This window comes from Cherax quadricarinatus, chromosome 66 (assembly GCF_038502225.1).
Source record: "Cherax quadricarinatus isolate ZL_2023a chromosome 66, ASM3850222v1, whole genome shotgun sequence".
NCBI classification, from domain to species: Eukaryota; Metazoa; Arthropoda; class Malacostraca; order Decapoda; family Parastacidae; genus Cherax; species Cherax quadricarinatus.
Genome location: NC_091357.1, coordinates 17,165,907 through 17,182,677, shown reverse-complemented (window position 1 = coordinate 17,182,677; position 16,771 = coordinate 17,165,907). Strand labels below are relative to the sequence as shown.

Genomic DNA, 16,771 nt, shown 5'->3' with positions numbered 1-16,771 from the left:
GAGTGAATGATGGTGAAAGTTTTTCTTTTTTGGGCCACCCTGCCTTGGTGGGAATCGGCCAGTGTGATAATAAAAAAAATAAATAATAATTTGTCCTCACGTTGAATTCAAATCTGATTGCCTTTTACCTGAGGCACTGGATTACCCTTATCAATGCTTCACTCTCCCCTCCATGAATGTAATAAAAATAATGTTTTACTATATTACAGAAAGGAGAAACAGCCATTGCTCAAGTCACAGACCTGACAGCAAAATTTCGAGAGAAATTCTTCCAAGCCTCTCTAATGACAAAGGAGGAAAGGGCCTTTATGAAATCTCGCTTCCCACGAGACAAGAGGGGCCAAGGTCTAGGTTATCGACTGACAGAAGGTAAAGTGAAAGTCATTAAAATGGATGCTGCAACAATGTAAAAAATATTTTACAAAGGCATGAGACACTAAATGAATCTGAAGGATCTAGGAATACAGTTCAGACTGATAATATAAGCAATGAAAGTTGCTTAAAGGAGGCACAGACTAACAGTTTCATAAATCTACAAGGAAGTAATATTGATGAAGAAAGGGAAGATTATATAAATGTGAAAAGTAGGAGCCTTACCTCACACTAAGCAGTATAGCAAATAAAATGAACCCACTATTTATTCAACTAGATAGTGATACCACCTCTCAAGGGAGGTTCCTTGATGCTGGTGAGGGGCTCTTGATCCAAGGAATTGGATGTACCTTCCCCTTTCTTGGATTGAACCCAATTGCCTCCCATTCCACCTCTCTCTAACCCCTATGGGTTTATACTAACAATATGAATGAAGGGATAAGTGTATGCACAAAAACATCTTTATTGGATACAATCCAATCTAGTCCTGGGACCTTGGTAACTCCAAATGAATGAGAATGCAGGTCACTGGTGATTGTCAGATGGTGTGAAGTCACCTAATTGCTGTCACAAGGCAGCAGCCTGTAGCAGTATTGTGTGCCTAAGTTGAGATGTATTTGTCAACCCTTTGTTGTGGTGGTGGTTGGAAGTAACAATCAAGGAGGCTTCAGCACAGTGGTGTCTATACTTGTCTTGGTCTGTAGATTGATGAATCAAAGAATATGGCAGGAACAGACGTCACTGTATTGAAGCCTCCTTAATTGCTACTTCCAACCACCACAGAACAAAGATATCCTCTCAACCCTAGTACATTGTTACTGCTACACGATTCTTGGCTGCCACATGACAGCAATTGGGTGACCTCTCGCCTTTGCCTGACAATCACCAGTGACTTGCATTCTCTATGTTTGCAGAACTGTGTTTCCTCATTCAAGCAACAAAGGTAACAGGACCAAAATGTGTCCAATAAACATGTGAATGCATGCACTTACCCTTTCATCCATTAACAGGTTATATAAATTGAAATATGAAAATATGTAAAATGAGTTATTGTATATACAGCACCATATTTTATTTTTCTTACCATAATTTACTTTGCCCTTCATTTTTCCAAAGACCAGTCACTGAATGTAGCAATGCACCATCATTTAAACAAATCTGTAGACAAGGAGTAATAAAATATATTTTACAAAACTTTCTTTAATTTTAAGCAATACCTTTTGAGCCTACATTTAAAGAACCGAGAATATACTTGAGAAGAAACACTAGTTAGATAGCAAATGCATTTTTTGGATACTGAATTTTACACCCATTGAAATGCAAAACATGATGCTCAAATTGTTAAGTAGTCTCCTCACTAAAAAAATAAATCTGGAAAGTAAATATAGCTGGTATTACAGGTTCATATAAAGAAAACTGAATACTGTATTTAAAAACAATCATTCAAATACCTGCATCACCTACTATATTATTATTATAATCAAAAAGATCACCTACTATAAATACCATTAATTCATTTAAATTGGTTTGTAATCTAGCTTAGTTTCTAATTTCTTATTATCTGAAACCTTACGCACAGCTTTCATAAAATCTTCTTCTATGACATAATCACGCTCATTCCGGATGGCAAAGAGACCTGCTTCAGTACATACGTTACGAAGATCAGCACCATTAAAGCCATCAGAGAGTTTCACCACTGCTTCATAATCTGAGAAGAGAATGTAAGTATTTAATACACGAAATATTGCATAAGACACATGCATACACAAAGTTTACAGAATAGTATTATATTACAATCAAAACTAAGCACTAAACCCAGAAGGGTAATACAGTGCTCAGCATAGTAATAGTAGTACCTACCAATTTCTCCTCGCTTGGTGATTGGTCCAGAATGAATTTTGAGAATTTCCAATCTAGCTTGTTCATTGGGAAGGGCAATTTCAATCTTTCTATCAAGACGTCCAGGACGCAGTAAGGCAGGATCCAGTGTGTCTGGACGATTGGTGGCCATAATCATTTTTACCTGAAGACAGGAAATAATTATATTTAAGATCTACGAAATAAGTGCCAAAAGTAAAATGATAAGACATTACACAATCTGACAAAGCTCTACTGAAAATATGCCAAGGCTGTAACAATCAAAATTAATAAACAAAAAATCCAACCAAAAGCTTAAAAAAAAAAAATCACACAACACCAAGAACTAACTTGACCCAGAGAATCGAAGCCATCCATTTGATTGAGCAACTCCATGAGTGTACGTTGAATCTCTCGGTCAGCTGACGTTCCTTCAGAAAACCTCCTTCCACCAATAGCATCAATCTCGTCCATAAAGATTATACATGGCTGGTGGTCACGAGCATAATTGAACATCTCACGAATAAGCCGAGCTGATTCTCCAATGTACTTATCTACAATAGCACTTGATACAACCTGAAAAGGAAAATTAGACAGTGACAGTGTAAAAGTAAAATTTAGAAGTTTAAATATCAGACCTTAATACTCTGCATTTTTTAAATTAATTATTCTGATAATACTTGTCATGATGGTGCAGGACTGATAAACTTAGTCTAGTTTTTCATTTCCAGTTGTGGATTTTTGACTGTTTCTCCCTGGATAAATCCTATGTACTGTTGCTTCATCTCAACCTAGTTTGTTCCCAGATAATGTTCATCATTGTGTTTGCCCCTATGTTGGCTTGGCTACTGTGTTCATTGACTGTCCTCTCAAACTTTCCCCATTACTTTGAAATGTGTCCCAGCTCAGCCAGTTACAGAGAGATGTGGCCAATGCTAATGCCCTCACTATCTATGCAAGATCTTTTAAAGCACTAGTACTAATTTCTGATCATCAGCACAAGTTGCAACAATGCTCATAGCCATACATTATGCCTGGGAGGCTGCCTCTCTAATACACAGCTGTGCTCATACATAATGCCTTAATCAAATCTAACATTCTTGCTCAACATACACATCACTACATGGTTTCCTTAATACAAGGTGGATATGGGAGCCACATGGCAGATGTTGCAAATGTATGGAATAGGAGGTAGGCTACTAAGAGCAGTAGTTTGTTTTATGCAGAAAGTGTAGCTAAGGTTGGGATATGTAGAAGGAAGGGGGACTATTAGTGAAAGTAGGACTTCAAGAGGGATATATGATGTCACCATGGTTGTTTAATAAATTTATAGATGTGGTTGTAGAAAGTGAATGATAAAAGAGGGTACACAAATCTGAGGTGGAAGGTAGGAGGGAGGGGGTAAAGGTGGTTTTGAGTTTTAGAAGAATGAGCATCCAGCAGGCATTTGAGAGTATGTCAGATAATTGCAAATGGTGGCAAGTGGTCTTTTAATGGATGTGCTCTTGGAGTATGAGCAAGGTAACTCATGATGGGATTCAGAAAAATTGCTAAGTCAAACTCAAATCCTGGAGGGGTGGGGATATTGCAGTTGTTGGGAAGGATAATCTAATAATTGTGATGTCAACACAATTCTGAAAAGACAGCAATTGAATGAATAATGGTTAACGAATTTTCCCTTTGGGTCACCCTGCCTTAGTAGGATATGGTTTTTGCGATAAAAAGAAAAGGGGTGGGGGTGAATAATTATTACAGTATTTCCTTATCTAATGCACTGAGGTCTTTTTTTATGCATGTGTGGTGAGTTTATTATGGTTCTAATATGATAGAAAACACTGCACATAAAATCTATATACAGTGGAACCTCTACTTGCGAGTTTAATCTGTTCCATGACCTTGCTCGCAACTGGATTTGCTAGTTTGCAGAGTCAATTTTCCTCATTTAAATTAACTGAAATGCAATTAATCCGTTCCAGTGGAATTCTGTACTTCAATAATTTCGCTAATATCAACTCTAAGGCTTATTTATCTATCTCACTTCATCTAATATGACATAATAAACAATATAAATAACATACAAACCTGATATATACTCTAAAATGAATAAAATATATCATTCATGTGGTGGTATGGGCGGTGTCAGCGGTGGACGAGTTTGTCCGGAGACCGGGCAAAATACTTCATGAATAATTTAGCTAATATCATCTATACGGCTTATTTATCTATCACAGTTCATCTAATATGACATAACAAACAATATAAATAACATAGAAACATGATATATACTCTAGAATGAATAAAACATATCATTATGTAACAGGTGGAGGCGGCCACAACCGCTCCCTCTTTGTTGTGGTAAACACTGCCATCTAGCGACGGCCTTTTGAAGCCGTCTATTATAATTGTTATATGTAGCACATTATTATTATATATGTATTATTATACATATTATATTATTATTATTGTCTTATATTATTATACTATTATTATATATTATTATTATACATATTATTATTATTATTATATAAATAATTTGTAATTTTTATTCACACAAATATAAGCTTTACTGTTATTCCTTATTGTAATAATTGTATAAATGTCAACCCATTCACGACTGCACATTGGAATGGACAGTGACTTCATTTGTTTACTCTGAAACAGCCAAGCAATGGACCATTTCTCCTAGGTTGAGCTCTATTTCAAGGTACTTTTCGTCGTGAAAGCAATTAAGATCATATCTATTTCTGTAATATATCTTCCATTCTATCATGAGACCAAACAAACGAGAATACAATCATAAAAACCATTCGAAATTATCGCTAAGGAGTGGCTAATTGCTGAAAAGTGAACTCCATTACAGTGGACCCTCAACCAGCGATGGCATTGATTAACGATAAATCTGACTAGCGATTCATTTAAACGCAAAATTTTTGCCTCGACTAGCGCTTAAAAACCCGACCAGCGCTATTCGTTCCGTACCATACGCATCCACTTTGGCCTGAGCGCGCCTCACTTGTCCCTTTGGTGCCAGTGTTTACAAGCCAGCCAGCCACCGCGGTCGCTTCCAAACATACAACTGGAACATTTCATATTATCACAGCCTTTTTAGTGATTGCACCTGCAAAATAAATCACCATGGGCCCCAAGAAAGCTTCTAGTGCCAACCCTACAACAAAAAGGGTGAGAATTACTATGGAGATGAAGAAAGAGATCATTGATAAATATGAAAGTGGAGTGCGTATCTCTGAGCTGGTCAGGTTATATAATAAACCCCAATCAACCATCGCTACTATTGTGGGCAAGAAAACGGCAATCAAGGAAGCTGTTCTTGCCAAAGGTGCAACTATGTTTTCGAAACTGAGATCGCAAGTACTCGAAGATGTTGAGAGACTGTTATTGGTGTGGATAAACGAGAAACAGATAGCAGGAGACAGCATCTCTCAAGCGATCATATGTGAAAAGGCTAGGAAGTTGCATGACGATTTAATTAAAAAAATGCCAGCAACTAGTGATGTGAGTGAATTTAAGGCCAGCAAAGGTTGGTTTGAGAGATTTAAGAAGCGTAGTGGCATTCATAGTGTGATAAGGCATGGTGAGGCTGCCAGTTCGGACCACAAATCGGCTGAAAAATATGTGCAGGACTTCAAGGAGTACATAGACAGTGAAGGGTGAAGGACTGAAACCTGAACAAGTGTTTAATTGTGATGAAACAGGCCTGTTTTGGAAGAAAATGCCAAGCAGGACGTACATTACTCAGGAGGAAAAGGCACTCCCAGGACATAAGCCTATGAAAGACAGGCTTACTTTGTTGATGTGTGCCAATGCTAGTGGTGATTGCAAAGTGAAGCCTTTATTGGTGTATCACTCTGAAACCCCCAGAGTGTTCAGGAAAAACAATGTCCTCAAGGCTAATTTGTGTGTGCTGTGGAGGGCAAACAATAAGGCATGGGTCACTAGGGACTTTTTCTATGACTGGTTACACCATGAATTTGCCCCCGATGTGAAAAATTACCTAATTGAAAAGAAATTAGACCTTAAGTGCCTCCTGGTATTAGACAATGCCCCTGGTCATCCTACAGATGTGGCAGAGCGACTTTCTAGGGACATGAGCTTCATTAAGGTGAAGTTTTTGCCTCCTAATACCACTCCTCTCCTGCAGCCCATGGACCAGCAGGTTATTTCCAACTTCAAGAAACTGTACACAAAAGCTATGTTTGAAAGGTGCTTTGTAGTGACCTCAGAAACTCAACTGACTCTAAGAGAGTTTTGGAAAGATCATTTTACCATCCTCAATTGTGTAAACATTATAGGTAAGGCTTGGGAGGAAGTGACTAAGAGGACATTGAACTCTGCTTGGAAAAAACTGTGGCCAGAATGTGTAGACAAAAGGGATTTTGAAGGGTTTGAGGCTAACCCTGAGAATCCTATGCCAGTTGAGGAATCCATTGTGGCATTGGGGAAGTCCTTGGGGTTGGAGGTTAGTGGGGAGGATGTGGAAGAGTTGGTGGTGGAGGACAGTGAAGAACTAACCACTGATGAGCTGCTAGATCATCTTGAACAGCAAGAGGACAGACCTGAGGAAACTGCTTTGGGGGAGGGGAGAGAGAAATTGAAGAAGTTGCCTACTTCTAAGATTAAGGAAATCTGTGCAATGTGGCTTAAAGTGCAAAGCTTTATGGATGATAATCACCCTGACACAGCTACTGCAAGCCGTGTTGGCAACCTGTACACTGACAATGTTGTGAACCACTTTAGGAAAGTCATAAAGGAACGAGAGGTACAGGCCTCTATGGACAGATATGTTGTGCGACAGAAGTCCAGTGACTCTCAAGCTGGTCCTAGTGGCATTAAAAGAACAAGGGAAGTAACCCCAGAAAAAGACTTGCTGCCTCAAGTGCTAATGGAAGGGGATTCCCCTTCTAAACAGTAAGAAGATAACGCTCTCCCCTTCTCCCATCCCATCAATCATCACCAGATCTTCAATAAAGGTAAGTGTCATGTAACTGTGCATGTAATCTTCAGTTTGTGTGTATTAAAATTAATATTTCATGTGGTAAAATTTTTTTTTTCAATACTTTTGGGTGTCTTGCACGGATTAATTTGATTTCCATTATTTCTTATGGGGAAAATTAACTTCACTAACGATTATTTTGACTAACGATGAGCTCTCAGGAACGGATTAATATCGCTGGTTGAGGGTCCACTGTATTTATGCTTAGATTTCTTTCATTTTTGGTGTATGTTAAGAAGCATCTTTCCATCATACATTGCCCAAGTTTCAATAAGATAGCCCAACAAACAAATGAGATACAATTCCTGAAATCAAGAGCAAGAGCCCCTCACCAGTGTCAAGGAACCTGCCTTGAGGTCTGCTCGCTTGTGGAAATTTTGCTCGCGTATGGAAGAAAAAAATCGACCCATCGACTGCTCATATTTGGAAAAACTCGCACGTGGACACGCTCGCAAGCAGAGGTTCCACTCTATTAAACTATTTTTCTCTTAAAACCACCAAGTATACAAATAATTCATGGGCTAAAAACAAGAAAACGTCAAACTAGTGTTATAATTTTTTAAAATCACAAACAAATGGCCTATCAAACCAATGTAATATTAACAGTAACAAATCCTCATCTCTATAAAACAAGCTAGAGAAGTTCACTGTATTCAATTATTAATGCAAATTAATACAGTATTATATTCAGTAGAATCAGTAATCCTTACAAAAGTCTTTGAGCATACAAATATACATGCATGTTATGACAAACCTTTAGAAAGTTGCAATCAAGCTGCGAGGCAACAGCTCGTGCTAAGAGTGTCTTCCCTGTACCTGGAGGTCCATAGAGCAAGCATCCCTTGGGTGGATTGATTCCTACTCTATGGAAGAGTTCTGGGTTAAGCAGAGGTAGCTCAATTACCTGAAAGAAACATAACATTCAGAAATTTATTTTATAATGTATTCTGAGACAAATTGTAAGTAATGAAAAGGAAGTCACAATATAGCTTTCCAAAATGACATTTCCATGGGTAGAAAGGGGGTAAAGCAATTGGGATAAGCAAGATTACTACTGAGAAGTTAAAGGAGGTAGGGATATAGTTTTGTAGTAGTTGACAGATAGGCAATTTTAATTTGGTACTGTAGTTTGTGTATTGTTAAATACAGGAATGAAAAATAGGAAATGTACCTAAGGACTGGCAAAGAGAGTGCATAATTACTTTGTATAAGGCAAAAGGGTCAAATGTTGACAATGCAGCATACAAGTGAACAATACTCAGGTAAGGTTAGGAAACTGGCATTCATGGATTTAAAAATGGCATATTATAGGGTCGACAAGGAAGAAATGCGGCAGATGTTGCAAATGTATGGAATATGTATGTTAATAAAGCAGTAGAGTTTATATGGTAAGTGAGGTTCAATTTAGTGTTATGTAGGAGAAAGGGGAACAGTTTTCAAGAAGAAATAAGCTTTTGCAAAATAAGCATACACTGCATTTGCATTTAGCCTGTCTTCCAATTCATCCAGGACCATATTGTAATTGTCTAACAATTGTGAAAGTAATGAGCACCTGCTCTACTCGTGATGCCCTGAGCTGTGAGTTGTGCAATTGTTGTGATTCCACATGATTGGCCATCTTGCTTCTTTGAACCCATTTGAAGATTTTGTTATGTGATGTTACTGCTACTGGTCTCTAGGTTTTTTTTACAACTGCTGCCTTTGTGGAATGGGGTAATATCGGTAGGATGACACTTGTCATCAAATAACTAAAAAATTTAAGTGCACCAAAACAAGATGGAAATGGTGCTTTTTTTTTTTTTAACACACTGGCCATCTCCTACTGAGGTAGTGCGACCTGAAAAAGAAACACTTTCACCATCATTCACTATCACTGTCTTGCCAGAGGCATGCAGATACAATTCAAGTGCCCCACCAAACTGCAAATACTACCACCCCCTCCTTCAGAGTGCATGCACTGCACTTCCCACTTGCAGGGCTCAAGTCCAGCAAACTGGTTTCCCCTGAATCCCTTCACAAAGTGTTATCTTGCTCACACTCTAACAGCTCGTCAAGTCCCAAAAACCATTTGCCTCCACACACACAAGTTTGGTAAAAGGACACCAAAGCAACTAATGAGATGGTTATTATGTCTACATTTTCCTTTCCAAGAGATTATCAAGCCAATAAAGTCTCATTAGTTGCTCTCATGTCCTTTGATGGAAGCAGTTTTCAAAAAATTATGCATAAACCTAAAACTTCAGTTTCTCCTCTGTTCATGCCACTGTTTTCTTACCTCTCTAAGTTCACGAATCTGTTCAGCCAAACCTCCAATTTTGTTGTATGTGACATCACCAGGATCTTCATGGCTCATATTGTACACAAGAGGGTCAACTTCACGGGGTAGGTACCTCATGATTGTTAGAGTTGTCATGTCCAGTGCCACACGTGTACCAGACTAAACAACAGAAAACTTAGTTAACTAATACATGTAATTTAAATGCCCATATGTACTATGAATCTGGAATTTTAGGAGTCAATATAAAGTACCTTTAACTGTAAAATAGTCTAACATGCAAAAACAAAACTATTAATAGTCCTAAAATAATAATGTTCCATTTCACATGTATGCTCCAAACTCACTCAGTGAGCACACACTCTTACATTTATATTTATTTGATATTATATGCATAAATACACACACACACATTTACATACCTAACTCAAAACATCAAAAAGTAATGAATCTGAAATTACTAGGGCATTTATAAGCTAAACATAACTCTTAATGAAAGCGAATACAATTACAATTTAAAACAGAGTTGACACTGACCTTGAGTTTGCCCTTATCAAGTTGGCGTCTGCAACCCACAACATAACGAGGGCCATTTGTAGCTTTCACAATGAATTTTTCTTCAGTAAGCTGCTTTAAAACTTCTCCAACAATCTGGCCAACACTCTGCAGAGCCTTGAGGTCATTCTCACTCTTATCATATTGCTTGTCTAACTCTTTCTTCTCCTCTCTCACTGTAATTAAGGTCCACCAAGAAGCTTAATATAGAACAGTTTTGTTTAACCCTTTGAGGGTTTTCGTCGTACTAGTACGTCTTACGCGTAGGGGTTTTTGACGTACTAGTACTCATAAATTCTAGCGGCCTCAAATCTAGTGGGAGAAAGCTGGTAGGCCTTCATATGAAAGAATGGGTCTATGTGGTCAGTGTGCACAGTCTAAAAAAAATCCTGCAGCACACAGTGCATAATGAGAAAAAAAAAACTTTGACCATTTTTTTTGAATAAATCAGCGACTTTGCAGTGTATTTTCGTATGGTATTTATTGTTGTATTCTAGTTTTCTTGGTCTCATTTTATAGAATGGAAGACATATTACAGAAATAGAGATGATTTTGACTGGTTTTACAAAGAAAGGTGCCTTGAAATTGAGCTCAAAGTAGCAGAAATGTTCGATTTTTACCAAACTTCAAAAGTAAACAAATCGTGCCAAGCGTGCAATACACGTCAACTGGCGAGTCTAATATTCTTTCACAAGTGCACCAATAATATTTATACCATTTTTTACACTAATGCAGTAGTCTGCATAACAGTAAATCTTATATTTTTTGTGAAAATAAAAATTCAAAGTGGAAAGCAAAAGAATATAAGAGGGGCCTTGAGACGTGAATAATGACTAGAGGAAATGTCATTTTAGTGCCAGGAATGTCTTTCTTGTTTATTCTGGACCCTATTCGGAAATTGGCATCTTTTGAAATTTGTGTGAAATTGGCAAAATTGCTAAATTCTGACCACTGTACTGGATAGTTGAATTTCATAAATGAGTGGTTTCTTGCACCCATTCGATAGAAAAAATGGAGTTCTAGCGAAATATTCATGTTTTGTGTCGACTAGTACAGTGAAATTGGCCGAAAATGGGGCTCAAAGTGGGCAAAATCGCCGATGCGTAAACATCGCCGAGACCGCTAACTTTGCGAGAGCATAATTCCGTAAGTTTTCTATCAAATTTCAAACTTTTGGTGTCTTTATGATCGGGAAAAGATTCTCTATCTTTTCATAAGAAACAAAATTTTTTTTTTTTTTTTAAATTTGGCCGACCCTGAGAACGAGTTTCGGAGAGGGCCTGTCGACCCTCAAAGGGTTAATATACTGTCACCCAATCACATATACAGTGGCTTCAGTAATTGGTGGATTTTTCCTTAGAACCTAATTAATAATCGTTTGCATAAATAGCCACAAATTCATGGATTTTTTTTTTTTTTGGGGGGGGGGGGGGGTTGTGGCAATGTATAATTTTTTATGTGTTTTAACACTAAATATTAAGAAAAATATAATTTAATAATTTTGTAACATAAATATTAATGTAAATTCAACAAAATTTCCACATAAAATATAATGCTTTGACTAAATTAAATTATTACCGTATATTTACCATACATATACAAAGAAAATGGGGTTGCATGAATCACAGTACATATGGGGGTAACATCGGTATTTTACATTCTAGCACTGCGGGAGACATAGCAGTACAGTACTGTATACGGGTTTATCTTTACATTTTTTTTTGTTTTTAAGGGTGATGTATGAAGCTGAGTTTGAAATTAGAGTCTAAGCTATAAAAATAGGCATTTATAGGCATTTTTTTAACCGCGTGCAGAATTCGCGGTTTTTCCAAATTTGCGGGTGGTTGTGGAACGTAACCCCCCCATGAATTTGGTGGGACTACTGTATACGACATTTAATCATTGTTATTATTAAGGTTTCTTCAACACTAGTGAGACACACTTAGTGATTTTAATGTGTACCTGCACACCAGCACTAAGTTTATTTAGGTACAGGTACACATAAGTATAATTATCAGAGTACAGTGGAACCTCAACTTACGAGTGCCCCAACATACGAATTTTTCTATTTACGAGCTGTCCCTTGGTTGATTTTTTGCTCTGAGTTACGGGCCAAAATCTGAGTAATGAGCGAGCTTCAGAACACCGCCACTAGTTGGCACAGCGAACACCACAACATCCGCTCAGCATCGCACGTGTTTACCTCACCGTGGAAGCATTTCTCGTGTTGTGCTTGTGTTTTGTGCAGTTATTTTGCCAAATTTCTTTTTTCTAACCATGGATCCTAAGAAAGTAAGTGCAAATGACAGTGCTGAGAAGAAAAAGAGGATGATGTCCAATGACTTAAAGAATGAAATCATGGATAAATATGAGCGAGGTGTGCCCACCCTCCACCTCCGCCAGCATCTATTCTCCAGGGTAATTACATACACTTCATAAAACCAGTTTATTTCTTTACAATCTCTATTATGCTTTTATACATTATTTCTTATTTATAAATACACTGTTTTCCTTACAAAACTAGTGATCAAGTGCAGTTAGCCTCAGAAATGCTCCGTTTTCAGAAGGGGAAGATCTAGTCAGATCGGGAGTGGCCGTCACCACTCGTCACATGATGACATGTATTTTATTCATTCTAGAGTATATATCACATTTCTATGTTATTTATATTGTTTATTATGTCATATTAGATCAATTGTGATAAAAAAATAAGCCATAGAGTTTATATTAGCGTTATATTGAATTATTTTCTCCTGCCTCCTGAGAGCAGGAATTCCGCTGGAACAGATTAATGGCATTTCAATTAATTTCAATAAGGAAAATTGATTTGATATACGAACAAACTGAGTTACAAGCTAGGTCACGGAATGGATTCAACTCTTAAGTCAAGGTACCACTGTATATATAAAATATGCAATAACTTTCACACACTTGAAATTTTGGAGTTTCCACACATAATGGAAACAAACTGAGCTCACGGAGAATGTAAACATACCAAGTGGTGCGCAGTGACCGTATTAGTCAAGGGGTAGGGGGGGGGAACGTATAGCAAGTTTTGGTCAAAATTTGAAATGTCCATATTAGCACAACACCATAAAGTGGGGCCCTTCTGTATATTGTATTTAAGACAGATCAAGATATTGTTCAGATTACACTAGCTAACACAATTTAACTTCATATTCAGTTCAGAAACCAAACTGGTTTTAAGCTAATTTTATTGTGGCAATCACGAATCTGAATTTAATTAATTTCTATCATGTAATTTTTTTTAAATCTTAATAATATTTTGGCTATTTAGGTTTGAAGAATCACATACGCTACCTAACAATCATAGGTACAGTATTATTTTATGTATAGAAATTAAGTGTAGTGTGTGCAATAACAAAAAGTAATCTTTCTAAAATTCATTGTATACATACGTATATGCCTGACAAAAGTAAATTTCCATAATCATATTTCATAAAGTAGGAATCCAAGACCAATCCTATGAGTCTCTTTGGTATATTAGAATAAGTTAGGGATAAAATAAGTCCACTTAATGTAACTCAGACAAGTTACTGTTTATGGTCAGAGAAGCTGCAGATGCGAATCAATGTAAGGGTGTAACACTAGGAAAAGGAAATAACTAGGGCATATATAAACTAAACAATATAAATCTTAGGGAAAGTGAATAAAAAGAGAACTAGACATACTGGTTGGCTGATATTTTAAGCTAAGACAATAGTGCACAAGTATTTGCAATAAAGCTAATAAAATTCTTAACTTCATTTCAAGAAGTATAAATAGAAGTCCTAAGATTATACACTGTACTTCAGTTATATATATCTTTGGATAGACCTCATTTAGATTATTCTATTCAATTCTGGTCTCCATATTACAGGATGCAAATAAATGCACTCAAAAATACACTGAGAAGGATGATAAAAGATTCCATGTATATTAGAAAACTAAAGACAATGAACTTGCACTCTTTGGAAAGGCACAGAATTAGGGGAAAAAAAACTTAAGTGTACAAATGGAAAACAGGAATACAGGGAATACACTTAGCCTGTTGAAAGTATCTAATCAAGATAGGACTTGCAGCAATATATTAAAGTTGGAATTTTTTTTATTTAGAATGTTAACTGTGAAGTACTAGTTTGGTAATAGAGGTGTGGATGAGTAGAACAAACTCCCAGGTAGAGTTATTGAGGCAGGAACTTTGGGTAACTTTAAACATAAGTCGGAGAGGTACATGAGTGGGTGTGAACTGGACCTGTGTACCATGGGCCAATAGGCCTAGTAAGTTTATTCAGGTACAGGTACACACCAGTACAGTTACATACATTATCATACATAGCAGTATATGTGTAGATTACCCAGGATAACCGTTATTTCCACTGGGGTCCTTGTATTAACTTATTATTTAAACAATAAAAAGAGATAAACTAGGAATAAGGTAAAGTGAGTTATTTACATTAATATTAAAGATAAGATCAGATCACAATATAGATACATGTATGTTAGATATACTACATCCTACTAGTGTTCCTGCATTATATTCACTTAGCAGTAAGTAGGTATCCGAGTCTAGTTTTTATTCAGATTTGACAAGTGTTGGGCCAGTGTTATGGGTTGCATCTTGGGGAAGAGCATCAAAACATCTAAATGGAAGCCAAACATAGTGGCTGGTGGCCCGTGGCCTGGTGGCAAGTCTCACTTCATGTGGTGAGGGTCCGGGTTCGTTTCCTTACACCTGTTGTCCATGTTCACCCATCAGTAATAATAGGTACCTGGGTGTTTGGTAGATAAGACACATAGGCAACTTTATTCCGAAACGTTTCGCCTACATTGAAGGCTTCTTCAGTCGAGTACAGAAAGTAGGAGGGAGCAGTAGAGATGTGAAGACGATGTAATCAGTCCATCACCCTTGAAGGCGTAGATTTGATGTTGTCAGTCCCTCAGCCTGGAGAAGTTCTGTTCCAAAGTCTGAAACTAACTGAAGATCAAGCGACAGTGTTGAGACTTAAATACTACTAAGTCTCAACACTGTCGCTTGATCTTCAGTTAGTTTCAGACTTTGGAACAGAACTTCTCCAGGCTGAGGGACTGACAACATCAAATCTACGCCTTCAAGGGTGATGGACTGATTACATCGTCTTCACATCTCTACTGCTCCCTCCTACTTTCTGTACTCGACTGAAGAAGCCTTCTGTGTAGGCGAAACATTTCGGAATAAAGTTGCCCAAATGTTGCCTATGTGTCTTATCTACCAACCTGTCGGTATTGTATACCATTTGATAATCACCTGGGTGTTTGTTGACTGGTGTGGGTCGCATCCTGGGACAAAATTGACCTACTTTGCCCGACATGAACTGCATAACAAGGGGCTTTCTATATAGTAGTATGTCATTGATGTCAGCTATGGTCTGTATACCTTGTACATGTACTGGTAGAAATATTATTATTCTGGGTCATTAACTCTCTGGATTAAGAATCCGAATAAAATAAACCTAAAAATTCAAAATAAAACAGCTAAATGCACTGCATGTTAATGGCTTTCCTTTGTGGTTAACAATATTTGATTACATGTAAACTACATTTCGAGATGAACATCAAAATGGTATACAATACCGACAGGTTGTTAGGCAAGACACATATGCAACAGTTAGACAACTTTATTCCGAAACGTTTCGCCTACACAGTAGGCTTCTTCAGTCGAATACAGAAAGTAGGCAGGAACAGTAGAGATGTGAAGACGATGTAATCAGTCCATCACCCTTAGAGTCGTAGAATTTGAGGTTGTCAGTCCCTCGGCCTAGAGAAGTTCAGTTCCATAGTCAGGAACTATCAGATAGTTCCTGACTATGGAACTGAACTTCTCTAGGCCGAGGGACTGACAACCTCAAATTCTACGACTCTAAGGGTGATGGACTGATTACATCGTCTTCACATCTCTACTGTTCCTGCCTACTTTCTGTATTCGACTGAAGAAGCCTACTGTGTAGGCGAAACGTTTCGGAATAAAGTTGTCTAACTGTTGCATATGTGTCTTACCTAACAAACTACATTTCGTATACTGCGGAAAGAAATAAAGTTGTACTGCACTGACAGTTGGGGTCCGCCCTGTCACTGAACGTATTTCTTCCGTTAGGCTGACAGAAACACATACTCGACTCCATCTAGCTACATTTACTTACACTTCCTTAGTTTTGAGTCGACTTCGCGGTGCTCTATCAGCCTCCGACGATAATCTGAGAGACATTGCTCCCGGTCAGCAGTCATGTTTGTTTTCCTCTGACTCTGCAGCTCCTCAACCCTCGACTTCCTTTATTTGTAAAATTTAATTCTATTTTGTACTGTCTTAAATAATTGGTATGTTAAAGTACATTTATTAAGTAATTTTAGCATGATAATGTACTTGTGGAATCATTTTTATTTTACAAAGTTTTTACGAAGTCGATAGAATATATAGAAATTTGAAGAACAATATGCGTTAATGAATGACAGGTAGAAAAATTTATATATATGTACGTACGTATATAAAATATAGGGAGGTACCACCTTTGGAACTGTCCAAGGGACCCTCATCCTCAGAGAAAAGAATAAACTTGCTTCAGGGAAAACTCAAGGTTCTCCCTGATTTCTGCTTACAACGATTTTTCCCCCCTCTCTCTATCTACACACACACAGCGATCAGTGAAGAGGCGGGGCCAGGAGCT

General features: G+C 37.5%; 2 protein-coding genes across 5 annotated transcripts in view; one reads left to right on the top strand and one right to left on the bottom strand.

Moving 5' to 3' along the window:
• LOC128704127 (tRNA (guanine(10)-N2)-methyltransferase homolog) overlaps nt 1–1,566 on the top strand; it is a 35,862-nt gene extending 34,296 nt beyond the window's left edge. Inside the window, exons 12-13 of one of the 3 annotated variants that reach the window (XM_053799179.1) lie at nt 210–395; nt 434–1,566. In XM_053799179.1, coding sequence (XP_053655154.1) covers nt 210–395; nt 434–607 — 360 coding nt within the window. In that variant the 3' untranslated portion in view covers nt 608–1,566. Of the gene's footprint in view, nt 1–209 lie in introns of all 3 variants that reach the window. The other 2 variants (XM_053799177.2, XM_053799178.2) reach the window with 2 other exon arrangements.
• On the bottom strand, nt 1,557–16,403 carry LOC128704128 (26S proteasome regulatory subunit 10B). Of its 2 annotated transcripts, XM_070099134.1 has the most exons (8): nt 16,250–16,403; nt 10,053–10,246; nt 9,516–9,677; nt 7,995–8,144; nt 2,581–2,805; nt 2,233–2,395; nt 1,866–2,080; nt 1,557–1,832 (listed from the first exon to the last, which is right to left on the bottom strand). In XM_070099134.1, exons 1-7 carry the CDS (start codon nt 16,332–16,334, stop codon nt 1,890–1,892), a joined length of 1,170 nt encoding a protein of 389 aa, XP_069955235.1. In that variant the 5' UTR covers nt 16,335–16,403; the 3' UTR covers nt 1,557–1,832; nt 1,866–1,889. The 2 variants fall into 2 exon arrangements, with proteins under 2 accessions (XP_069955235.1, XP_053655155.1); XM_053799180.2 differs by having other exon boundaries at nt 1,557–2,080.
• Between the last annotated feature and the right edge of the window lie 368 nt (nt 16,404–16,771).

Excerpts from the sequence above, each read along its gene's own strand:
- LOC128704128 (XM_053799180.2), bottom strand. The coding sequence starts at position 16,334 with ATGACTGCTGACCGGGAGCAATGTCTCTCAGATTATCGTCGGAGGCTG. Across the intron at positions 10,247-16,249 it reads CGACTCAAAACTAAGGAAGT|TGAGAGAGGAGAAGAAAGAG; the intron begins GTAAGTAAATGT and ends CCTTAATTACAG. Across the intron at positions 2,806-7,994 it reads TTGATTGCAACTTTCTAAAG|GTTGTATCAAGTGCTATTGT; the intron begins GTTTGTCATAAC and ends TTTCCTTTTCAG.